Below are 27,803 nucleotides of genomic sequence, written 5' to 3'. Positions count from 1 at the left end.
GATCCTTAACCTACTGTCCTACCAGGAAACTCCAACAAACTGAATTTTGGTTAAGGTGTATAATATGATATTACACAGCCACTGAAAATCTTATTTTTAAAAAAGATTAAATGTGAAAATGCTCATAATATCATAAAAATGTAAACTACAAGTAAATACATTGTAATATGCACAATACTATGCATTTTGCAACAAATATGCATATAAAATACCAGAGGGAAATTATGTTCAGAGTTATTATTCTTTGGTGGTAAATTTAATGGTAATTATTTTCTTTTTTTTTTTTTGTCTTTTTAGGGCTACACCCGCAGTATTTGGAGGTTCCCAGGCTAGGGTTCTAATCGGAGCTGTAACTCCTGGCCTACACCACAGCCATAGACATGCCACACCTGAGCCATGTCTGCGACCTATAACACAGCTCATGGCAACGCCAGATCCTTAACCCACTGAGTGAGGCCAGGGGTCAGACCTGTGTCCTAGTGGATGCTAGTCAGATTCGTTTCTGCTGAGACACAGTGGGAACTCCTGTTTTCTTTTTTGTATGTTCCTATATCTTAAAATTTTCTTTTTATCTCTTTAGGGCCGCTCCTGCGGCATATGGAATTTCCCAGGCTAGGAATTGAATCAGAGCTGCAGCTGCCAGCCTACACCACAGCCACAGAATCACAGGATCCAAGCTGCATCTGCAGCCTATACCACAGCTCATTGCAACACTGAATCCTTAACCCACTGAGTGAGGCCAGGGATTGAACTCACATCCTCATGGATACTAGTCGGTTTCGTTTCTGCTGAGCCACAAAGGGAACTCCATGAATAGCTTAAAATTTTCTATGTGGAACATTTACCACTTTAGAAATCAGTAACTATCCAATAAATGTTCATTTTTTTAATAAGCATAGTTAGATGGTATTTTTATAAGTTTAAAAATATATGAAAAATACTAATTTTTTGTAGGTAACACAAAAACGTTTGTGTTGGCCTTTGAAAAATTACCAGTCTTACAGACAGCTGCTAGGACACTGTTTTTTAAAATTTTTATCTCTGATTTGCCTTGCCATATCAAGGATTTGAATCATCGTGTTTGAGCTACAGGATCAGATCCACTGCAAACAGTGCCCAAGCAAAGAAGGCAGTTCATGATCTATTACGTGATTAATTATGCATGAGTTGATAAGGCAGAGAGTTGGTTGATGAAGGACATAAGGCATACAGCTTTTTAGGTATTGAAAAATTAAATAATTATCTCCTGATTTTAATTTTAAATAATTAGGTCGTGATGCTTCTTCAAAATTATGATTGACGTCAGTGTAAAGTATGTCAGTGACAGTTGTAACACCTCATACAGCAAATAATTGAATTGCTGGATGAATAAATGAGCAAATTTTCCCTCTTTCTAGACCAGCACTAACCAATAGAATGATCTGTGATGCTGGAAATGTTTTATCCCTTCCCTGCCCAGTAGAATAGATACACATTTAATGAGATGTATAAGGAAATGCTTACCCATTTCTTATATTCTCATCTTGTTTACATATGTCAGCCGTATTAATAAGAGGTCTCTAATATTTTAGGTCTAATTCTTTAATACCATACCTCTTAATGTTAGAACATTTCTATTCAAATACTGATGTACTTTAACCCATGAGAGACAGTATGGTGTAAATTTTAAAAATATATGTTCCATCTCTTTTTAAAAAAAGTAATTTTAAAAATGTTTTTGTTGAATTATGGGTGACTTATCATAACAAGTATTAAGTGTTCCTGAGATTGAAAAAAAAGTTAATACAAATATTTGTACTGAATATTGCCTAATATTGACAATACAAAAATGTGTGGCTCTAAGTAATAGTTAAGACAATTATTTGACTGAATTCTCATAATCAAACGTTTATTGAATGCTTAACATATGGCAGGTACCATTCTCTGCATTTACATTTTTAACTCATTTATTTCTTTCAACAAACCAATGAAGTGAATACTGTTATTTACATTTTTCCAATAATGACTGGAGACATATAGAGTGCTATAGGTGGTCATGGTAACCACAGCCACAGCTAATAGTGTAAGATCAAGATTTGAATCCAAACAGTCTAGTTACAGAATTCAAAATTACAAACACTATGCTGTATTTTGTAAGAGTTTCTTTATGTTTTGTAAGATATCAGTGCTTTGCTAGGAATAATATATTCAGAGTTTAAATGAAATAGCTACTTTCTAATACTGGCATAAATTATAGAGTAAATCCACTTTGAGATCTTTTAGGAGGTGACTAAAATATTATGATAGTTACTGTATTTTCTAGTAAATTAGTTGACATGATTCTAAGCATAAACAAACTTAATCCTGAAAAGTAAAAGTTGTAACATAGGCAAATTTGATTCCACATTATCTTTACCATTCCAAGTATTAAAAAACAAAATTATTATATGTGCTTTCCTTCTCCAAAAAATGTATTTTTTATCTGCAGTATGTCTATATTACCTCTTCATAAAACAATGTTTTATATATATATATATATATATATATATATATATATATATATATATATATTTTGTAGCCACTCAGTAGGTCAGCTTCCAATAAAGAAAAGGAAAATTGGAATTTAGTGTCTCTTCATCTAATTAGAGATTTTTAATTCTATTTTCATTGTTAAAAGAAGAGACATAGCCTTACTGGTACAAAACTAATGTTTGATATGGGCAAAATAAATGTCTTTATTTTTAGTTGTTACTTTACCCATTATTTCAGTGAATGAGTTTTTTGAATTCTAGAATTACAAACCAGTAAACAGATTATTCACATCTTTTATTTTTACCTTATGGCAAATATAACAGTAATTACATGTAATACATAAGTCCTAATTCCAGACATTGCTTTAAGTGTATAAATTTTTTTAATGAGGATAACCTCTCGTTGCAACAGCTTTTGATTTTTGTTAGAATGAAAATTGGAATATTTTCTTTAAATTCTGGTTCACTGGTAAAAAATTAAACTTCACATTTAATATTATGTTAGCCCTTTTTCTGTTTTAGAAATATCTATATTGTCATGATTATGCCTGAATGACTTTTAAGGTGTCCATTTTTTAAAAATTTATTTTATTGACATATGGTTTACAGTGTTGTGTTAATTTCTTTTGTATGGCAAAGTGATTCAATTATATGTATGTGTATGTGTATTCTTTTTCATATTCTTTTCCATCATATCACAAGATACTGAATATAGTTCCACGTGCTATAGACTAGGCCCTTGTTTATCCATTTTACATATAATATTTTGTAAATCTATTAATCCCTAACTCCCAAGCCACCCCTTCCTCACCCTCCCTCACTCTCCCTCACCCTTGGCAACCACAAATCTGTTCTATCTGGTCAGTCAGTTTCTGCTTCTAATAAGCTCATTTGTGCCATATTTCAGATTCCACATGTAAGTGATATCATACGGTATATGTCTTTCTGGCTGATTTAGTATGGTAATCTCTAGGTCCATCCATGTTGCTGCAAATGGCATTATTTCATTCTTTTTTTTTTCTTTTTGCCTTTTCTAGGGCCGTTCCTGCGGCATATGGAGGTTCCCAGGCTAAAGGTCTATTGGAGCTATAGCCACTGGCCTACACCAGAGCCACAGCATCGCAGGATCCGAGCCACATCTGCAACCTACACCACAGCTCATGGCAACGCCAGATCCTTAACCCACTGAGCAAGGCCAGGGATCCAACCCACAACCTCATGGTTCCCAGTCGGATTCGCCAACCACTGAGCCATGGCGGGAACTCCTATTTCATTCTTTTTTATGGCTAAATAGTATTTCATTGTGTATATATACTACATCTTCTTTGTCCATTCATCTGTCAATGGATGTTTAAGTTGTTTTCATGTTTTGGCCATTGTAAGTAGTGCCACTGTGAACATAGAAGTGCAGTTGTCTTTTTAAATTATAGTTTTATCTGGATACATATGCCTAGGAATGGGATTGCTTGATCATATGACAACTTTTGATCATATGACAACTATTTTTAGTGTTTTAAGGACCTCCCATGCTCTTGCTCATGTATGGCGCATAGGAGGGTTCCCTTTTCTCCACATTCTAGCATTTGTTATTTATACTTTTTTTTTTTTTAATCATTTGTCCTATTAGGGCCGCATCCGCGGCAATATGGAGGTTCCCAGGCTAGGGGTCTAATCGAAGCTGTTGCTGCCGGCCTACACCAGAGCCTCAGCAATGCCAGATCCGAGCCGCATCTGCAACCCACAGCTCACGGCAATGCCAGATCCTTAACCCACTAAGTGAGGCCAGGGATCAAACCCTCAACCTCATGGTTCCTAATCAGATTCGTTTCCTCTGAGCCACGACAGGAACTCCTGTTATTTGTACTTTTAATGATGGCTCTTCTGACCTGTGTGAGGCATACTTCATTGTAGTTTTGATTTACATTTCTCTAATAATTAGCAATGATAAGCATCTTTTCATGTGCCTATTGGCCATATGTACGTCATCTTTGGAGATATGTCTGTTTAGGTCTGTGGCCCATTTTTTTGATTGGATTTTCAGTTTTTTGTTGAGTTGGATAAGCTATTTGTTTGGAAACTAAAACCCTTGTCAGTTGCATCATTTGCAAATATTTTTTCCCACTCCACAGGTTGTCTTTTTGTTTTGTTTATGATTTCCTTTACTGTGCAAAAGCTTATAAGTTTGATTAGGTCCTTTTTGTTTTTACTTTTATTGTATTGCCTTGGAAGACTGATAAGGTATCAATTTTTAAGACATTGGAGAGTTCCAGTATTGCTAATATTATAATTTTTAGAAAATTGACACTTTTTTTTTTTTACCACAGATGCTCAATATTGTGTCATTCTTTTTTCCTAGGAACTTCCTGCACCGTTACTTGATGATAATTGTAAAAAGGAATTTGACGAAGATGTACATAATCATAAAACACCAGAATCTAACATTAAGATGAAAATAGCTTGGCGTTACCAGTTATTACCCAAGATGGAGGCAAGTCAACAAACTATTTCTAAAATTTGCTAATATATTTGTTTTCATTTTATAGAATCTCTTGTGGTACACTTGTTACCCTTTAAATACAATACTAGTATATTTGTTAAACAATTTAACAAATATAATTATTTAAATAAACAGTTTATTTCATTTGTAGCGTATCTTATCAAGATGACTTTTTTCTCAGTTTTATTATGAAGTAGTTGACATATATCACTTACCAAGGTATACAGCATGATGGTTTGATTTACATATGTTGTGAAATGATTGCCACAATATGTTCAGTTAACATTCATCATCTCATATAGATAAAAGAAAAAGAAAAAAGGAATGAAAAAAGAAAAAAAGATTTCTACTTGTGATGAAAATTGAGTATTTATTCTCTTAACAACTTTCCCTATGTATTATTCAACAGTCCTAGCTATCATTATCATCATGTACATTATATTTCTAGCACTTACTTATCTTTATTTACTTTTATTTTTATTTTCTTTTTAGGGCCGCACTCACTGCATATGAAAGTTCCCAGGCTAGGGGTCGAATCAGAGTTGCAGTTGCTGTCCTATGCCACAGCCACAGCAATGCGGGATCCAAGCCACATCTGTGACTTACATCATAGCTCCTGACAACACCAGATCCCTGACCCACTGAGTGAGGCCATGTATCAAACTTGCATCCTTGTGGATACTAGTCAGGTTTTTTACTGCTGAGCCACAGCAGGAACTCCCATACTTATAACTGGAAGTTTGTACCTTTTAATCACTCTCTTCCAGTTTTTGATCCCACTACTCCCTGCCTCTGGTACCCAAAGTCTAACCTATTTTTTCTGTGAGTTACTTTTCTGTTTTGTTTTTAGATCCCACATATAAATGAGACCATACACTATTTGTGTTTCTCTGTCTTATTTCACTTAGCATAATGCCACTAAGTTCCATCCATGTTGTTGCAAATGGCAAGATTTCCTCATTTTTATGACAATACAATATTCCGCTATATTTATATATATATATATATATATGATCTATCAAAATTGTGCAAGAGTTCCCTTTTCTCCACATCCATACCAGCATGTATTATCCTTTATCTTTTCCATGATGGCTATTCTAACGGGCATGAGATGACTATCTTAACAACTTAACATTTTAGTTTCAATTTAATTATTGAGCATTTCTTCATGTACCTTTTGGCCTTTTTAATATTTTTGGGGGAAAATGTCTATTCAGGTCTTTTATCCATTTTTAATTGCTTTTTTTTTTTTGCTATTGAGTTATATGATTTTTTGGATATTAACCCCTTATTAGATATATAGTTAACAAAAATTTTTTCCCAATCCATAAGTTACCTTTCCCTTTATTGATGGTTTCTTTGGCTATACAGAAGCTTTTCAGTCTGACATAGTCACATTTATAGATTTTCTATTTCGTTGCTTGTGCTTTAGATGTCACACCCAAAAAATTATCACCAAGACTCATGTCATGGAGCTTTATTCCTATATTTTCTTTTAGGAGTTTCACAGTTGCAGGATTTACACTTAAGTCTTTAATACATTTCAAGTCAACTTTTGTGAGTGGTGTAAGATAGGGGTCTAGTTTCATTCTTTTACATGTGAATATCCAGTTATGCCAGCACTGTTTATTGAAGAATGTGGCTTTTCTCTATTGAGTATTGTTGGCTACCTTGTCAAATTTTAATTGACTATATATGCTTGGGTTTATTTCTGGGCTCTCAATTCTGTTCCATTGGTCTGTTTTTATGTCAGTATGATACTGTTTTGATTACTGCAGCTTTATGTATAGCTTGAAAGCAGGAAGTGTGATGCCTCCTGCTTTGTTTTTCTTTCTTAGGGTTTCTGTGGCTTTTGGGGGTCTTTTGTGGTTTCACATAAATTTTAATAGTTTTTTTTTCTACTTCTATAAAAATGTCATTAGAATCTTGATAGGGATTGCATTGAATCTATAGATGACTTGGTAATATTTACATTTTAACAATAGTAATTCTCCCAATCCATGAACACAGAATACCTTTCCATTTATTTGTATCTTCTTCAATTTCTTTCATCACTGTCTTATAGTTTTCAGAGTAGAGATCTTTCACCTCCTTGGTTAAATCTATACCTAAGTACTTTATTGTTTTTGATGCTATTGTAAATGTGATGACAGTTCCTAAAAATAAAATTATGGCAATTTTCATTTACCCAAATAGATTATTTCATTTCTTCCACAATCTCCATATAGAATCTTTTATTCTAAGGTTGCAAGTCAGAGTAAGTGAAATAATTAAGCCGTTTTTCCCCAGTATAGTTACCTATTAAACATTTAATATATGTAGTGGTTCTTTGGAATTGCTATTTTTATTCCTGTGCATTTCATGTGCAACCATTACATTTTCAAATTCAGTTGTCTGGTAACTTCACCTCAGACAAAGAGACAGGAGGTGAGGAGAAATTTTCTGAGAAGTCAAAAGAAATGTCAGTAAATCTGCCCACTAAAGCTCATGAACTCTGCTCCTGTTGAAGGCCCATCCATTTGATTGTTTCCTGCATTCATTTTTCAGAACACTTTAATGTCTACCAGACATTATCATACTGGTAGAAAAGAGAGGGAAATTCTATCTGAATGAGACACAGTTCCCACAGTCCACACCTTTCTTTAAGTCTTCCATGTTGACATCAGTGTTACCTTTCCTAACGACAGAAATATGCTTACAACACTCCTTGACTGCAACTGCCTAATTGGTTTCCTGTTTCCACTGCCCCCTCCTAAATGCATGGCAGACTATTAATCATATTACCCCCCTGCCAAGCTTGGAACAGCCTTAGAACTCTATTCAGAGTGTCTGGGCGGTCAGTAACTGAGAATGAGAATATGAGAGGAAACCTGTTTACCATTAGAAGCCTATGGTATGAAATATAAACTTCTTAAGACTGTAGACAAGATTTATACAACCCAATTCAAGCCTACCTTTTTAGTCTCTGTCTTGTGTATATGAAACACACTACATTCACCCTATCCTATGATAATTGCTCCTTTTGAATTTTTTTGTATTTCTGCTGGTGATGCTTTTCACTTTCTTCTTCACCAACCCGTCCTTCTCCAAGTGCAGTGTTATATAAATATCTAGTTTGTTATAGTTGTTTCCATAGCACTTCATGTATTTTCAAGTACCTCTATGTTTTATACTTAGTTGCTAGTATAATTCTTTTCTTCCATTAGACAGAATTCTCTAGAGGGCAGAGAGCTTGTTTTATTTTCTCTTGTATCTCCAGGACCTATATTAATGCCATTTATTCATTCAGTCAGAAAATATCGATTAAGCATCAACTGTGTACTAAGTATGAAATATGTTGTAGTAGGTGGATATTAAGCAGTGGTAAATTGTTCTAACTTAGATGGGAAAGCTGTTTGAATAGTATAATTTCTAAGTGTGATTTAAATGACTATGAACAAACTGCAAATGGGAGAGAGGATATTTGCAACTCATTTAATAGAACAAGGAATAATCCACCAACTCAACTTTTTTAAATGGGCAAAAAGGAGTTCCCATTGCAGATTAGTGGGTTAAGGACCTGATGTCTCTGAGGATGCAGAATCATCCCTGGCCTCGCTCAGTGGGGTAAGGATCCAGCATTTCCGCAAGCTGTAGCATAGGTCGCAGATGCAGCTCAGATCTGGTATTGCTGTGGCTGTGGCATAGGCTCACACTTGCAGCTCTGATTCAGCCCCTGGCCAAAGAATTTCCATGTGCCATAGGTCCGGCTGTAAAAAATAAAAAATAAAATAAAATAGGCAAAAACATCAAAAGGAAATTTAGATGACCTTTACACATATAAAACCAGATACCAAATTTCAGTTGTAAGGAGTTTTTTGTTTTGTTTTGTTTTTTGCTTTTTAGGGCCACACTCACAGCATATAGAGGTTCCCAGGTGGGGAGTCCAATCAGAGCTACAGCTGCCAGCCTACATACACCACAGCTGCAGCAACATCAGATCCAAGCCACGTCTGTGACCTATACCACAGCTCACAGCAATGCCAGATCCTTAACCCACTGATCAAGGCCCGGGATCTAACCCACAACTTCGTGGTTCCTAGTCGGATTCGTTTCTGCTGCATTATGACAGGAACTCCCCAAGTTTCAATTGTAATAAAAGAAATACAAACTGGAACTATACCGATTAACCATTTTTTCTTATTAGTCAATAATTTAAAATATTTGGTAAGACGCTAGCTTAGCAAAGGTAGGAAGAAACTAATACTCCCATACTTACTCAGATGTAAAATGAAATTAATTGTGTGTCCTGATTATGAGGCATGTTTTTTTTTTAAAAGCAGAAGATTGGAAATAACCTAAATGTCTACCAGTAAGCAACTAGTTAAATAAGTCATGGTATATGTGTACAGTAGAACACGATACATTTGTATTAAAAAGTAAAAGGAAGCCCTGTGTAATCAAAAGTTGCAGGCATAGCATAGAATGTGATTGAAAACTGGGTATAAGAGATCAGAATAAATAAATATTGTTATGCTGCTTTTTCTGTGAGTTGATTGATAAGGACTAAAATAGACAAGGAATGTCAGTCTAGCACTTGAAAACCCTGATAGCAAACCCTGGTATGTCTTTAAACTAGGCAGATTCATAAGTAACTGGGCTTAACGGTGGCTCTTGTAAAGTGACTGTGTTCTGACTTTTCTACTGGTTGTTCTGAAAGAGTCATGAAGAACATAAGTTCTAAGTTGAATTTAGCCGTTGTGTAAAGACAATATACCAATTCAGTTTTAAATTGTGTATAATACTTGTACCTTCCATTTCCTTTATTTTTTTCTCTTAGCTAAGTTTTGGTCTTTTCATTGGTCATTGACATTCTTCAAATGAAACTGTCAATGAAAATGCAAGCAATTGAAACTGTATGCCTTTTTTTCTTACTTCTTGTTATAAAATCTGTTTAAACCTGGGGAGAAAGTTCTTTGTTTCTTTATAATTAATTGTTTCTTCATATGTCATAATTATAGAAACTTGCCTGTTTTATGGTATAAGAGAATACTGATTTTTTTTTTCTTTTTTGAGTATGGTATACCTACAGTAGTCAGTATGGGAGAAAACTTCTCAGAGGTTACACATTAACACATAAACCTCAGTTTTCAAGGCTTACACCTTGAGCGTTTTGAAAATTACGCTCTTACAATGATCTTCCCCAGATGACTTATTTTCCCATTTTCTTCAGGACTCCACTAAAATATCACTTTATCAGGAATGGCTTCCTTTTTCACTATGTATGAAATAGAACCAATCTCTCTCTCATTCCCTTTCACTGCCATATTTTTCTTCAGGGCACTTATTATTACCTAGAAGCTAATACATTATCTCTCTCCTCCTACTAGAGTGTGAACTCAATGAGAAGAAAAGACTTAGACTATTTTGTTTTACTGGCATATAGTAGGTGCTTAATAGTTATTTGATGAATACATGAATTAATGAATTATATAGTATGTGAAGTAAATGTTAAAGTAAGTTAAGTTGCATTAATTAAAACACGTAAAATAGATATTTTGAATTTATAGTTATTGGTCAAACTTAAGTTTACTAGTATTGACAAGTGAGTTCTGTCAAGTTTAGAAAATAGAATCATCTTTGGCCTCATTGCTTTTCTTTGAAATGTCACTAGCATGGATATTTGCCTGTCACAGCAATTTTATATACAACCTTTTGCCAAGACTGACAGACTTGGATGATCACTCATCATTATCTGCTGTCTAAATCCAGACCTTACTTTGCCTTTATCAGTTTAAAAGCAATAACAAACCTCTAGGTTTTCTGTGTTTTACTTGGAACAAAATAAAACTAGCACTATTATGACAAAAGATTAAGCAAATAGTCCAAAACATAATAGAAAGGTAATCTGGTGATTATCAGAGATGCCTTTTTTTTTTTTTTTTGGTCTTTTTAGGGCCGTACCCATGGTGTATGGAAGGTCCCGGGCGAAGGGCTGATTCAGAGCTATAACCACTGGCCTATGCCACAGCAATACCAGATCCAAGCCGCATCTGTGACCTACACCACAGCTCATGGCAATACTGGATCCTTAACCCACTGAGTGAGGCTAGGGATCAAACCTGCTTCCTCATGGATACTAGTCAGATTCCTTTCTGCTGAGCCACGGCGGGAACTCCAGAGATGTCTTTTAATATAAGTTGTCACCAGGTCCTAAAAGTGCAGTCAATTCCCATTTAGGGAATGCAAAAAAGAATCAGACTGTGTACACATAAATAAATAACATTAGTTTCATAAAGCATAAAGTAGTGCTTCTTCTTGTTTTAGGGATTATATAGTTTTTAGGACCTCATCTTCCCTCATCCTGTGATATTGATTTTCTCTCCTGGGTGGACATGCCTACTTCTTTCTGATTCAATCATCATCAAACCCTATTCTTTCTTCACCCCAAGAATTAATAGCCTATAGCATATTCTGAGACTGAAATTTTTCAATATTGTAGAGCTCTACTACTAAGCCTAAGACAGCTCCAGCAATTTATGACAGTGTATTAGATTTTTATTATATTAAATCCTCATTATGCTTTGGCTTTCCATCTTAGTGGTTCAGCCACAACAGTCCTGTGATAGATGTGTGCGTGGTGTAGATGACAACAAATACCATTTTTCCAATAAAGTAATGTAATTGCAAAGGATTGTGATGAATCTTCTGATTCCCTAATGAATCATGAGACAGTAATAATAATTAATAATATTTATGTAGTGCTTTATAATTTACAAAATATTCATTTCCAGTATTTCATTAGAGTCTCACAACAGCCTAGTGAAATAGTTATTATTGGCTCTAATTTGTGGTGATTGAGCTGAGGCTCGGAGTGGTTTAGTAACCACTTGAGTTCTTGCTTTCTGATGTGCCAAACTGAGAAACAAGAAATAATAACAATAACAGGAAAATGTCTTGGGACTTCCCACTGTGGCACAGTAGGTTAAGAATCCAACTGCAGCAGCTTGGGTTGCCGGGGAGGCGTGGGTTCAATCCCCGACTTGGCACAGTAGATTAAAGGGTCCAGCTTTGCCACAGGTGCAGTATAGCTATGGCTCAGATTGAATCCCTGGCTCAGGAACTTCCATATGCGGGGCGTGCGGCCGTAAAAATATTTTTTTAAAAAAAGAACAAACGTAAGAAACAGAAAATGTCTTATGTGAACTGTTTATTTGTGGTGCAGCTTTTCTCTGAAATTTTTGTTTCTAACACACTGAAGGTGAGAGATGGTATTTTGTTGCTTTGTGCTCCTCCTGGACCCCCATCAAAGTTCATTTCCCTTCAGCACAGTAAATTTTTACTGAACCAATTCTATTTTACCTTCTTCCACAGTTGACAAAGTTAAAGGGTAGTTTTTGAAAGTGAAATAGAAGTTTTCATACTGTAAAACTAAAGCAACGTCTTCTTATCAAACTGAGTAAATGGGATAGTTATTAATGATAATTTGATTTTTTTTAATGTATTTATTTTTTCAGGAAGTTGCTAGCTTTTCATGAAATACTATTACTACTATTATTATTGTTAGATATAAAGCATTTAGTGACCTTTTAGAGGAAATATTCTATGTCTTTGTTTCATAATTCTAGACCAGAAGATTTCACAGCATTTCAATAATCTGATTATATGCTAAAGTTATGTATCTTAGGTAGACAAAAACTTAACAAAATTGTTTTTTTTCATTTTTTATTTTTCATTTTCATTTTTTATTGAAGGATTAAAGTTTTTCATCATAAATAAAATGTTTAGTATCTACCTTGTGAATATTTTAGCTGCCATATCTAATCTTAATTTCTAAAAAAATTAATAATTTAATTGTAATAGAAAAGCTTCCAAATTTATTTTTACATTTTGATGAATTATTTGTGTTCCATATGTAAACTGTCACAGCATGAAAATCAATTTTCTGCCTTGATTCATCCCAAATCTGAAATTTCTATCACATTAATATTATAATTAGAAACGTTGATAGAGACGGCAACTTTAAAAGCATACTTTGTTTCTTGGCAATTTAGCATATTTCTCAAAGTGCACAGGACTTCGAGAACCTTCAGTCCACTAATAAATTTATTAACTCAAACTTAAAAGAAGTGAAGTCTCTCTTTCTTTCTCTCTCCCCATGGCCAGTCCACTAAAATAGATTATTCATGCTTATTTGATTCAGGTAGGCTTTTGCAAGCTTCCCTACTAGGCCTGGGAATGTGGTACATTGAGGCCTTTTCAGAGGCTTCTGACATAGACCAAGCTTTTATTGCATGGTGTTTTATTATTACCAAATCCTAGTCTCCACCCAGTTTGTTGGCACTCTGCTTATTCTTTTGAATCAGGAAAGGTTATCACCTACCTTAATCCATGCAGCAGTGTGGATTAAAGACACCAGTGTGCCCCAGGATTCTCAAAGAGGATCCTGGAAACTTCTTGTTTCTTCTTTTTTGCTGTCTTTACTAAATTCTATTGGGCCTTAGGGGGATTTGCATCTGAAATGGGCAACCTGGTGTTTTTCTCAATGAAGACATCAGATCAAAGTTCAGTTAGTCAAGGCCTTTCTAAAACATTAAGGGGGCTTGGACTTACACAATAAAAAGATGAGCTCTAGCAGAGATTGCAGTAAAAACATTCTGAACTATAATCCGGATAAAGAATAGATTATAGGCCAAAGAACAGACCTTGTTTAAATTGCTTTAGACTAATAACTTTACATTCAAAAACTTTACACCCTATATTTAAGAAACGAATTTTAATGTCACATAATGTATTTGTCAGGACTTGCATGGCAAATAGATAAATGATGTTTTTGAAACAATACTTTTGTATATATTGTACTGAAGAGATTAGATTAAGCTAATTGTTAGGTCTTCTTTCATTAATGAAAATAAATAGTACCTATGGGGGATAAACAGCCATTTCTTTAGAAAATAGATGTCAAACCCCTGGACTCTGAATCTGAGAATAATGTTTCTATTACAGTTTAAAATTTTTAATTCTATATTACTATAGAATTTGATGTTTGGAGGCATTTAAGAATATGAATTCTTGAAGCCCTAAAATGCAAATTTCTAGTGTCAAGCAAATGTCTGTTTCTTCTCTAAATTACCAAGGAGTCAGTTGAGTCAAATAAGAACCTCCTCTGTATAGTTCTTCAATTTCTGTGAAGATTATCTAGTTTTATTGAATGTTCCAAAACTTGTCGGTTTGGTAGCAGTCAGGACAGTGGAATTTAAGTAAATTTAGGTTAGAGATTTTATTAGAAACTCTTACCAGGTGGAATCTGTCTGTAGTTCAACTTCTGATAGAGAAAAATGGATAGAGATATATTTCTAGTGTGCTAAATGAAAGCAATCAGCCCAGAGCCCATTCAAAGCAATGTAATGATAATGTTATATTACTAGGCTTCAACTATCCTCTGTAAATAAATTCAGCATCAGTGGGTATTAGAGTTTCTTACAACAAAGATAATTGGCTGGAGAAACTGTTAATTAAGGGCACAAAAGAAGAATTATCAGTGAACTAATGGATATGCCAGCTTTCTGATTTATTTCATATAGCTTATGTACATTCTCCCACTTTATCATGTGCTTTTTTCCTCCCTATCTGGAGTACCCCCTGCATATTTTATACTATAAGCTTCATTTTAAGTTTGTAAGAAGTTTTGAATACTATATATACATATGATCTGATGAGAATTTCGTTTTAAAATTATGCTCAATTTATTGTATATAAATAGCCCGTTCTTTGGGACCTCTCACCAGTGAATTACTTTGGCTTAAGTTTTCGTTTTGTTATTAGCAACTGTAAATTTTTTTATTAAAATCTGAAGTCTTAAACATCAATTGAATTATATATGTATAAAATTTTTGAACTGAGGCAAGAATAGAGTATAATAAAAAAGCAAAAAGGTGTTTAATTTCTTATGAAACTTAGGGAACCACCAGAAGTGAAGATGCAGCAGAGATGTAAAGGTTGATTTCTAACTATAGATAGTTTAAAAGAATAAAGTTGTTTCATGCTTCTTTGAAATTTGGTAAGTCTGTGCATATCAGCTCTTCCTTATTTGCATTAAAATGCATCAATATATCAATATTTTGCTGAATGTAGGATAAATAAATTGTAGTTTAAAGAAAACAATTTTTTAACAAACAACATGGGTTTTCTTATCAGGCTGGACCAGTATCCACTTCACGATTTGGTCACTATTATGATTTATCAAAAAGAATACCTCAAGAACTAATTGAAGCTTCAAAATGGCATAGATTTTTTCTTCCAGAAAAAATATCCTCAACATTTAATGTAGAACCCTGGTAAGTTAATGATTTCAGTTCTGACTTCAAAGGTAAATAAAATGCATTTTTACCACATTCTCTGAAAGAATGCATATTTAAAAGTACCTATCCTAATAAACGTTAGTTTTCTAGAAAACTAATATTTATTTCGTATATAATATGTAACCTTAATTGTACATATATTTTATATTATTTCATTATATGTGGTTTTTTTGTTTTTCTCATCATGTAACTATTGCACCTACTATTCTTAATTTGCCACTTGAAAAATCTGGATACCAAATTTACGGTACCTGCTGTTTTTATTTACAGGAAAATGTGAAACAGCTCTATTTTAGGGTTTTTTAAGCCCTAAATGCACATAGTTACCTGACTATTACTTATTGATAGTAATAGCAAGGAAAATGACATGAAATCACGCTGTTGCTCCATGTTCCTTGATAAGTGTTCTTTCAGAGAGTAAGAAAGTGCATGTGTTTCAATATTTTATTTATTAAGGCTTTCTAGTTCTAGTTATGCTGTAAATAAAAGTCTATTTTTTTTAGGTACAAGAGAATTTAGGTTTACAGTGGAAAGTTTAAAAAAGTTTTAAGTATTAAGTTAACACAACATATTTATTTTACAATTGGATCAAGGGAAAATAATTCACAGAATCGATTGTCTTCTCTGTTTTCTTTTGCACTGTAAAACCATTATTTTCAAAATAAGATGAGTTAGCAAATGGAGATTTAATAAACAGGAAGCTGTGAATGGAAATGACTTAAAAATCTTGAGTCTCTTTCTCAGAAATATTACCTACAAATTTAGTGAAGACGATCCTATTAAATCTGTTTCAAAGAAAAAATTCGGAGTTCGTGATGGCGCAGGGGTTAGAGAACCCGACTGGGAACCATGAGGTTGCGTGTTCGATCCCTGGCCTCGCCCGGTGGGTGGTGTTGCTGTGAGCTGTGGTGTAGGTCGCAGATGCAACTTGGATCCCTCATTGCTGTGGCTGTGGAGTGGGCCAGCGGCTGCAGCTCTGATGTACCCCTGGCCCAGGAGCTTCCATGTTCCATGGGTGCAGCCCTAGAAAAGAAGAAAGACAAAAAAAAAAATCTTCAGTAGTGTGTTCTCTGGTCTGTATGGCTGGAGACTTACAAAAGCGATGCTTTGATGATGCCTTAGTATTAACAGCTACCATTAATAGATGACTGCCATATGTCTTATCTAGTGTTAACTTTGTATCAGTCCTATAAAAAGTCTATATTCCCATTTTCCAGAAAAAGTTACTGAAATTCACAGAAGTGATTTATATGGGGTATTAAGTGATCAAGTTAGGATTAACCTAGGTCAGAAGATCCGTCTTTTTCTTTTTGCTTTACTGCTTCAAAAGATTTTGGTGTCCTTAACCTTTACCTTTCTGTGTTATAAAGAGTGCTGATAAAGCAATTAAAAATATGAGTTCTGATACCAAGTTCATCCTACTGTTAACCTTGGGAAAATCCCTTAAATTCAGTGAAAATAAATTTCCTTTTGTGAAAAATAGGAGTGGGGTGTGGGAAACTAGGAGAAATACCACCTGTTCTTCCTATGTCACTAAATTTTTTTGCTAAGTTTGAGTGATTATATTGATTATACTGGTTCCTAATTTTGTCTTTCACTGAACCAGACATACAGATACATTGGCTTGGGAAATAAGTCAAAATGGTATTTCCATGATATCTCAAATAGTAAATGGTGGAACCCGGATTCAAAGTCAGTTCTTTCTGACTCAGAAATCTCTATTAGCAATAATGCGTATTGCTTCCATTCTTGGAGTGCTCAGGAAAATACACAGTAAAAAATGTACCTTGTGTGGTGGAAGTATGAAAATGAAAAATGGTAAGTTGTTACTTTTGGAATTAAAGAAAATTATGGATAAACCTTTTTTTAAGCCAAAAATGTTAAAGTGTTTTTTATTCTTTCAGCAACTAAAGAGAGGTGGGAATGAATATTTGTCAATTACCTGTTCAGTGTCAGGCACTGTTCCCCATATTTGACCATGGGATATCATTTAATCCTCCCAATAACCCTCCAAGAGAAGCAATATTATCCCCCCTTTATAGGAAATTTGTGGTCAGAGATGCTGAGCAGCTTTGCCACTGTTTCAGGCTGTGAGTGACTAAACTGACAGCCAGACCCAAGTAACCAAAATCAGTGCTCTCTTCTTCATACCAAGCTGCCTCCATTTATTGCTGCAGTAAATGCATAGCACACAAAGCTGGGTGCCAGAAAAATTACATCTTGATTGGCTGTGAAAATATAGTCTTTAAAATATATTTTCAGAATATTTTTGAGAACTAACAGTTTTGCATGGAACAGGAAAATTTATAGATTTTAATTATCAAGGCAGTATTTCATTTCCTACTAGTCAACTGATAATTCATTTATTTCATATTAAACTTAAATGCTTAATTAAATGTAATTAAACTTTAAACATGTAATTAAATTAATTTTGAAAATGGGCACTTTACCATGTGAGATTTATTTTAATTTATGAAAAGCATGTGCTCATTTCACTAAAATGAACTTTACTGGTTCATTTATAAAACAATAAAGCTAAGCCTTACAGTTGTCCATACTTTTCCTATAATTAAGACTAGAGGATATGGCCATGTCCCACTATCATATGTGAGGATATAATATATAATTTTATAATTTCTAAAGGTACTATTGAAACATATGAAGATTTTTTTACAGTAAGAAAAACCGAAGGTCATTTAAAATCTGCACTAACTAATTTTAAATGATTGGTAGGTTTGCCAATGGAAAATGTTCATAGAGTTTAAACTTTCAAATTAAGCCTGGGCATAAAAACCTGAGATATATCACAATAATATTACCCAGATAATTTTGTTTTGCTGTTTCACTGTTATAAACCTGATAATCTCAACCATGAAACAATGATAGAAAAACTGGTTTTGAGAGTAATTCTATATTCTTTCTTTCTTTTTTTTTTTTTTATCTTTTATCTTTTTAGGGCTGCACCCGTGGCATATGGAGGTTCCCAGGCTAGGGGTCCAGTAGGAACTGTAACCACCAGCCTACCATCAGCCTACAACCAGAGCCACAGCAACGCAACACCAGATCCGAGCCATGTCTGCGACCTGCACCACAGCTCACAGCTACACTGGATCCTTAACCCACTGAGCGAGGCCAGGGGTCAAACCTGCAACCTCATGGTTCCTAGTCGGATTTGTTTCCACTGCACCGAGACGGGAACTCCATTCTTTCTTTCTTTCTTTCTTTTTTTCTTTCTCTCTTCACTATTTATTAACAAATCTACTAACATACCACCTAACCTATGATTATAGACTGAATATTTATGTCTACACATCCCCTGCCCCAAATTTGTATGGCTAAGCCCTAATCCCCAGTGTGGTGAATATTTGGAGATGAGGCCTTTGGGAGTTGATTACAAGTTAGATGAGGTCATGAGGGTGGGCCCCTGGTCTGCTAGGATGGCTGTCCTTAAAAAAGAGAGACACTGAGCTCTTTTCTCACACCCAGAAAAAGCCATGTGAGCCAGAAGGTGGCCATCTTCAACTGACACCAACCCTAATGGCCCTTACCAGACACCAACCCTGCTGGCACCATGATCTTTGTTATCTAGTCCCCAGAACTGCAACAAAATAAACTGTTGTTTAAAGTCACCCAGTATTTTGCTCTAGTACCCCAAGCCAACCAATACACCTAGTATATTGTAAAATGCTACTTTTTTATTATAGATATGTTGTCTTCAGTATTGAAGAAAATAGAATTATTTTGATTTTTTTAATTCATGATTTTACTTTTACATTTCTACTCTAACAATAGCTAGTAGTTCTTTATATTACCTAAAAGTTTTGTATTGATTAAGTTGAATGGACTGAATTCTGAGAGAACTAGTTATCTTTCTAGGGGAAAATCAGTGGGAAGAGGATAGGAGTATTACTTGAGATTTGAGGAATCATTTCTTTTTTCTTATCCTGCCAAGTCTCTTTATAAGCTTAAACAGAACCTCTATATTAGTCTCTACAATATTTTCCTAGAAAAATCATAGCTCCCCATACATTCCTACTAGTATTCCTCTGTTCATACTTCTATCAGAATACTAATCTCATTACACTATAATTATTTGTTTTGGCTACATTTTCATCTTCCCCTCAAGCCTTGGAACTCCTTGAGGAAAAGATCGTGCTTTTTTCATCTATTTATTCCCTGAATCTAGGACATAAGTATTGAGTTGATGGTTACTGAATTAGTGAATCAATGCCCAAAGCATAGTAATAATTCAAATTAACTATGGCCTTGTTCTTAGCACAAAGATTTAGTGGGATGAAACCGATAACTGAAACATGACCATGTATGAAGATATTTTATTTTAAAAATACAGATCTGTGGAGTTCCCGTCGTGGCGCAGTGGTTAACGAATCCGACTAGGAACCATGAGGTTGCGGGTTCGGTTCCTGCCCTTGCTCAGTGGGTTAACGATCCGGCGTTGCCGTGAGCTGTGGTGTAGGTTGCAGACGCGGCTCGGATCCCGCGTTGCCGTGGCTCTGGCGTAGGCCGGTGGCTACAGCTCCGATTCAACCCCTAGCCTGGGAACCTCCATATGCCGCGGGAGCGGCCCAAGAAATAGCAACAACAACAAAAAAGACAGATTTGTTTTATTGAGAAGCAGAGAACTACAGTATATTTAGAGGTTACAAGTAGAAAATTCAATCAGGAAAAGGGAATTTTCAAAGAGATCTTCTAGGTAAGATTAAAAGTTCAGGACAGAGTCGTAAATTTACAGAAGTATACGAAAACTACTCTATTAAAAGGATATAGTAAATATTATGTTAATACTAATATCAGAGTTGGCGGAAAGGAAAGATGTAGGTGGGAAGAGGAATTTTATCTATCTACTTACGTGCCAGTGTTACAATTAAAAATAGTATAGTAAAAAGATACTATCTGAAATTTTAAACAGAGAATTTTTTCATGAACCTTATAGAAATGACTTGCTTATATGTTCACCTTTCTATCCTCTTTCTGTCCCTCAAGGGGGCCTTTACGCACATGGAATTTAGTTCATCATCCTAGCATTCTGGCATGCTATCTTCACTGGTATCCATGGGTTTTGTTTTGTTATTTTCCACTTACTTCCACAATCCTAATCCCAGTCAACTTCCCCATAGACATATTCTCTCTTATTTACCTGTATCCTTGCAAATATCTATTCCTCCTTCAATAATCATCAACCTTTGACTCCTTTTTCTCACTCCCTACAGTCTATCAGCAAATCCTATCAAGTGTATCTTCAAAACATCTAGGTCCCAATCACTTCTTGAAATCTTTACCTCTACCATGCTAACCTAAAGCACCTGTATTTCTTGCCAGGACTCTTGGAATAGCCTCCTAATTTAATTAGTCTTGCTCCTTGCTCTTTGGTGGCTCCTATTTTTCTCAAAAAAAAAAAAAAAAAAACCTCTCATGAACTTTTTAACATAATCCTGTCCAATAGAACTTTCTTCCAAGACAGAAACTTTCTATGCCTGTGCTGTTCAAAATAATACCCACTAGCCACATGCAACTAATGATGACTATTTCAAATATGGCACTGAAATTTTTATTTTATTTTAAATGGAAGTTGCTATATGTGACGAGTGGCTATCTGGTTAGACAGTACAGTTTTACAGCATAAGTGAGCTCTTCTTACTACTCTAGCTCAAACCCTCCAATGACTTCCCCATCATACTCAGAATCAAAAACCTATATCCTAACAGAGATCCGCAAGGTCTACATGTCCTTCCCTAATATGATTGCTAGCTACCTTTCCGATCTCTTTGACTTCACTGGGGTTGGGGAACAAGGCGAAGGGAATAACAAGGATGCTTTCCAGGTTTTAGACTTTAGAACTAGGATGCTCCCATTCACAGATGTAGGTTAATATGCACATATATCTAACAGTATTTATTGAACACCTTCTCCTACATGACGACTTTGTGTGCCCGAGTACCTTTTGTGAACCTAGCATTATCTTAAGCTCTGGGTTTATTGTAGTAGACAAAGTAGCTGTTATCCTTGACAAAGTAGCTGTTATCCTTGAGAAAGTACACAAAATTTTTTTTAGAAAACCAAGTAAACCCATATGTCATTATGAATCATGATAAGTAATATTAAAACAAAGTATGCTTCCCCTAAATTGGGTGGGAGGAATAAACTTTGAGCTGTGTTCAGGTAAGGCCTCTTTCAAGACCTGAAGCTGAGACTTGAAGAATAAAAAGAAGGCAGTCATACAAAGAGCACTAGGGGAGTTCCCGTCATGGCGCAGTGGTTAACGAATCCGACTAGGAACCATGAGGTTGCGGGTTCGGTCCCTGCCCTTGCTCAGTGGGTTAACGATCCGGCGTTGCCGTGAGCTGTGGTGTAGGTTGCAGACACAGCTCGGATCCCACGTTGCTGTGGCTCTGGCGTGGGCTGGCAGCTACAGCTCCGATTCGACCCCTAGCCTGGGAACCTCCATATGCCACAGGAGTGGCCCAAGAAATAGCAAAAAAAAAAAAAAAGAAAGAAAGAAAATAAAAGAAAAAAAAATAAAAAACAAAGAGCACTAGGCCAGGAAGTGTTCCTGGTGGAAGGAATAGCAGGTGTGCTAAGAAAGGAAAGACCTTGGTGTTTTCAAGGACCTGAAAGGCCGTGTTGCTGAAACAAAATGAGTAATGGTAAGGGCTATAGAAAGATGGGTTCAGAGAATTAGGCAGGGATCATATCATTCTTTTAAGAAATTTGCTTATAAAGGGGCAGAGAAAAAAACAATAATTGGAGGAGGTTTGGAGTGAGGTAAGTATGTTTGTTTTTTCTATTTTGTTCTGTTCAAATGTAAATAGGGAAAATTCATTAAAGAGGGAATGGATGAAGATACATAGAAGACGTTTGTAGCTATATGCCATTGGGTAAATTGCTAAACAACTTGCGAACATTCCTAAACCACTCACTCTGTCTGTTGCCTATCTCTGTATTGCCCCTCTATGACAAAAAGTAATACTTTTTGAACACTGCTTGGTAATGTTGGAGAGAGGTTAGAATGTTTTCTGGAAGAGGCAGGAGGTGACCCAAAGAAGGTTTGAAAGGATTGGCCCTTAAGATGGTAATAGCGTTTCTTTCTCTGGAGGGAAGGAGAGAAGAAAACAGAGGAAAACAGTGCAGATGCAAACAAATAGCTTTGTACAGTTGGAGGCAGAGTCTTGAGTAACATTGAAGATAAGTATCGATGTTTTCTCTTTACTCAGTGGGTAATAGGCAAGGTCATCCACTAAGGAACAGTTACTTACTTAGGAGTTTGGGTTAAATGGGCAAGGTTTGAAGTGATTGTTTCATAGACGGGAAGAACACACCAACTAGAGAAGTATGAAATATTTATGGTGGTACCAGTCTGTCAAGTTGTGGGACTTTCTTGCATCTGTGCTCATTCCTGGGTGCAAATAGAATTGAAATTTACCAGGTGCCATCAACAAAAGGAAAAGAGCAAAGGATTCAAAGGTGTTAGAGGGTGAATAAAATGATGGGCCACATTCTCTAGGCTAAAGAAAATGAACTGATGACAACTGCTATTAATGTGAGAGGAGAAGGGGTGGTGGACTGTCAGTGGACTTACTGAACTTAGTAGTGAGGGTAAATGAACAAAGCAAGTTGCCAAGATAAGAGGTGTAGATTGAGAATAAGATGTTTGAATTAGGACTGGAAACCAAGTACAGTGTCTTGATAGAGGGAAATGTCCAGAAGCTTGATAAAGATAGCAGCTTAAAACGAGAATGATTGGGGTTGGCTAAATACTAAAAGCTTAAAAAAAAAAAAAAAAAAAGCATTTGTGTGTGTGTGTGTGTGTGTGTGTGTGTGAGTGAGTGATTTTACTTGAAAGTAGGGGAGGGGTGGTTTGAAAGTGACAGTGGAGAACAAGGGGGATGCCAGCCAAATCTCCCAAATATTGAGGAGAGTCATTGAAGATGCACCTTTACTAAGGTAGACTCAAGTGTCCACCACCTTCAATCCTGCTTGTGTTTCCCACATTACTTGACCCACTCTTGAAAGATTTTTAAAAGACTTAATAAATGAAAATACCAATTCAAAAAATACATGCATCTCCATCTTCATAGAAGCCTTATTTATAATAGGCAAGATATGAAGCCACTTAAGTGTCCACCAACAGTTGAATGGATAAAGAAAATGTAATATACATATACAATGGAATATTAGTCATGAAATTTTGCCATTGGCAACAACATGGATGGACCTGGAGAGTATAATAATTAGTGAAGTAAGTCAGACAAAGGCAAATACTATATGTTATCATTTATATGTGGAATCTAAAAAATAAAATGAATATAACAAAACAGAAACAGACTCACACATATAGGGAACAAACTAGTGGTTACCAGCTAGGAAAGGAAAGGGAGGAGGGGCAAGATAGGGATAGAGGATTAAGAGATACAAACCTCTGTGTATAAAATAAGCAAGCTAATGGAAGAGGCTGGAGAGCCCTGATGCAAGCATTTGACTCCACTGAGACCTCTGTACCATTTCCTACCATTTCTCACTCACCTACCTTGACAGGCTCTTTCAACTAATTAACCATCTTGATACATGCTCAAGTTTTTTTTGCCTTTTTTTTTTGACTTTTGTCTTTTCTAGGGCCACACCCACGCATATGGAGCTTCCCAGGCTAGGGGTCTAATCGGAACTGTAGCTGCCGGCCTACACCACAGCCGTAGCAACTCAGGATCCAAGCCGTGTTTGCAATCTACACCACAGCTCACGGCAACGCCGGATCCTTAACCCACTGAGCAAGGCCAAGGATCGAACCTGCACAACCTCATGTTCCTAGTCAGATTTGTTAACCACTGAGCCACGACGGGAACTCCACATAGTCAGTTTTTATCTTCACTTCTTTGCCCTTCTCTTTCCTTGTCTCACTTGCTCAGCAAAACTACTATTCTGGTTAAATGTGACTCTGGGTGAAAATATAGAAAGTGGAAGTTACGGAGAAGAGAGTGTATGAACTGAGATTATACAAGGATAGCAGTTACTGTTGATGACAAGGTCTAGGGTATGACCATGGGAGTGAACGTTGTAGGCAGAATGGAGACCAGATCGTTGGAAGAGAGGAGGTCTAGAAACTGAAGGCCAGGGTATTTGAAAGATGAGTAGTGACCCAGAGTTGGAGAGATGACAGCAATAATGATTGTAATTATGTCAGTAATTAAAGGAAATCAAAGTCAGGTGGAACTAAATTATTTTTCATGAAAAACCATAACCACTCTCAACAGTGTCCCTGTCAGACAGTGGCTTGTTTCATGGATACATGCAGTTCTTGCATCTTTATGGTCTTAGGTCTTTACCAGCTGTGGTCCAGAGGTCTGTGAGCTGGTCATAGCCCTCCTTGGTGCCCCAATACATTCCTAGTCCCTGTGTGTTCTTCTTTTAGTTGAGTATCCATGGTGAAGAAAATCCAACTTAATGTTGTTAGGTGAAAAGCATCAGAAAAGAAAAATCAATAAATGACATCCTTCAGGGTAATAATAATAGAATTTACAACTTGAAAATTACTTGTGAATAGACTTCACAGTCTTTATAGTCACATGCAAATTATATGCTAATATAACTAGCTCAGCAAACTATTTTACACAGTTGAAACATTTGATATTGTGCCTGCTTTCTTATATCTCACTCTTTGTCATAGATGAATACCTGAAATATATGTGTAAATAGATTTGGGGTAATAAAAATCATATTTTTCTCAATGATTTGCATAATGTCAAAAGTACTTCATCTTTACATTAATCCTAATTGTAGTGATAATAGTTTCTCTTTCTAACAAGTAATTAAATCAATATTTAAATGCACCGGAAGTTCTTACTTTTTAAAACCTAGCTATGAATCATTTTAATGAGAAAAGTCATTCTTGAATCAGATCATTTTAAATCAGAATAGGCAACAGAGATTATCCAGTGCAGCATGAGAAAATTTTGAACTGCAGAACAGAGAAATTTAAGAATTTGCTTCAAATCACACATTTTCCTCCAGTTGTTGGTATAGGTAGAACTAAAACCCAGATCTTGTGCATTCTTTCCACTCTTATTGGTGTCTAGTTTGTATATTTGTAAATCTATGCTTTTCAATATTGAATTTTCTTTGTAAACCATACACCAAGTGAATACAAGTCCTATTGGTAAAATTCTTACCAGTGCAACAGAAAGAGAAATACCTTCCTAAAACCGTATACCTGAATACTTTGACCACGTTGAATGGAGCCATGTTCAAACCTCATCTGAGCCACATTAGTGGATTTAAACCCACAGACTTTTCAGTGAATCTAGGTCTCACTCTGAGGCTTTATCTTATTTTAACCAAAAGAGGTAACTTGAAGTTTTAGAAAACTTGAAATTTAAGTGCCACTTCTGTCACTTAATTGTACTTAACCTCTAATGGGTCTTAATTTTCTCAACCATAAAATGGAGATAATGGCTATGCTTACCTCACAAAGTTATTGTAATGATCAAATGTTGTGACAGTGATGCAGAAGGTTTTGAGTATTTATGATGTGCCAACATTTTATCAGTTGATGTAATTAAAATCGGGTAGTCTTGTTAGAAACAACCCCAAGAGCTTATAACCTATGAATAAACTTTGCATTTATCGGCTAATTTCACATATACTAATTTTATTTTTATAATTTAGTTTTTCCCAAATAAAATCTTGTCTCCTGTTACCTAACCTTTTTGTTATTACACTTATTCTTTGATCACATTAGTACATTTATAAGTATTCTTTTGTTCATTGTTTGAGAAACTGTTATTCATTATCTACTTAATTATAAATAATGCACATGGACAATTTTATTTCTTTAAAATAAAGAATATTTTAACTGCTTAATATTTTAAAGGTAAAATTCTAATAATTTTTATGTTCTTTGTACTGTTATAGTTTTAAAGATGTAGAATTTCAAGATAGATAATTTTACTATAAAACTTATTGAAAATTATGAAAATTAGGCAGAATAGTATACATGATTTGAAATGTGCTGCCTTTGAATAAGTTGTAAACATTATGATAACCTAACCTTTGTTAAATGTTTGGAAATATTAATAAGGAAGCCAGAGTCATATTTGTAACATGTTTCCTTCCTAACAACTCCTGTTGAGACCAAACAAAAAGGCAACATCCTCAAAATTAAAGAGGTTTAATTTTTAAAAATTCAGGTGACAATACCAGATAATATTTTTGGCAAAAAATATATAAATTATATATATTACTGTAAATACTACTGACAAGGAAATATATCTCATGGAGATTAACATTACTTAGTATTTGCATGTTAATACCATATAACTAGTCCAGTTTTAAAAATTCTAATCCCATGTATCCCCAAATGAATATTCACAATTAATATACCTAAATGTATTGATTATTTTCTCTCTGATTTTTGTCATCAAAGTGCTTATTGTCTTAGAAATCTTAACTAGTTTGGAGAATTTTATTTTATTTCAGCATTCTAATTGATGTTAGTGATTGGGTTGTTTATGTCATTGTGAAATAAGGAAAGAGACTAAGATGTATTATTTAGCTTTATGTTTTTGTTTTTATTCTCATATCAAAAGAAATCCCTCAAAACCTTTGAAGAGAATCTTAGATCTACTATAGTTACCTTAACAGACTTGTGAGACTGTGAGAAGATGAAATAAATAACAGATTGTGTTGGTTGGTTAAATGGTGACAATTAAAAAACTAAGAAGTAATTTGTGTATGTAGAATTTAGTAACGTGTCTTTAGATAATAAATTTATTGCTAAATACTACAAGGCAGATTTTATTAAGCAATTTGGGGCATAGGGAAAAATGCTTAAACTTTTGGCATATATAAAATAATAGTGGTCTTAGGTAGGTTCATTATTGGTGCATTAAGGATGCACTGGATATGATTTTGATCCACTCTCCTTTAACCTATAGTGACATTCGTCAAATGGTTGGCTGGAATTCATTTCATAATCTGGGACCTTGGAGCAGATTTTAGCCTCTGTGCAAAGCTAATTGACCCAGATAGGAATTGAATCTGCTATGTTCAAAGAGCAACACTGTGTTCTCAAAGTTGAGCTAGCCAGAACAAAGATATGTTAAGATATGAAAGAGTCATAATCATTGTCCTTAGGGATTATTATTTATTTATTTATGGACACATTTCATCAATCATGAAAGTTGAAAAATGTGTTCTTGCAGCCCATAGTGTTTTTACTGAAAATGGGGAAATAAGTAATAACTGTACTGCCAAATCCTTCAACTGGAGCAATACTTGTTTTACACAGAACATCATTATTTTCTCTCGACTTCCTTTTTGTTTTCTTTCTTTCTTTTGTTTTGTTGTTGTTTTGTTTGGGGGTTTGTTTTTTTGTTTGTTTGTTTGTTTTGTTAGAGAGGTACTTTTGGGCTAGGTGTGACTGTTCAATAAAGCGTTTACAGTTTT

The 27,803-nt window shown here is 35.0% G+C and overlaps 1 protein-coding gene across 1 annotated transcript in view; it reads left to right on the top strand.

Moving 5' to 3' along the window:
* The window catches only part of ELP4 (elongator acetyltransferase complex subunit 4), a 175,755-nt gene that overhangs the window by 44,671 nt on the left and 103,281 nt on the right, over nucleotides 1-27,803 (top strand). The window contains exons 4-5 of the mRNA XM_047774605.1: nucleotides 4,867-4,998; nucleotides 15,184-15,323. Of these exons, the coding sequence (XP_047630561.1) occupies nucleotides 4,867-4,998; nucleotides 15,184-15,323 (272 nt within the window). The remainder of the gene's footprint in view (nucleotides 1-4,866; nucleotides 4,999-15,183; nucleotides 15,324-27,803) is intronic.

This window comes from Phacochoerus africanus, chromosome 4, assembly GCF_016906955.1.
Source record: "Phacochoerus africanus isolate WHEZ1 chromosome 4, ROS_Pafr_v1, whole genome shotgun sequence".
NCBI lineage: Eukaryota > Metazoa > Chordata > Mammalia > Artiodactyla > Suidae > Phacochoerus > Phacochoerus africanus.
This window is presented reverse-complemented; position numbering and strand designations above follow the sequence as displayed.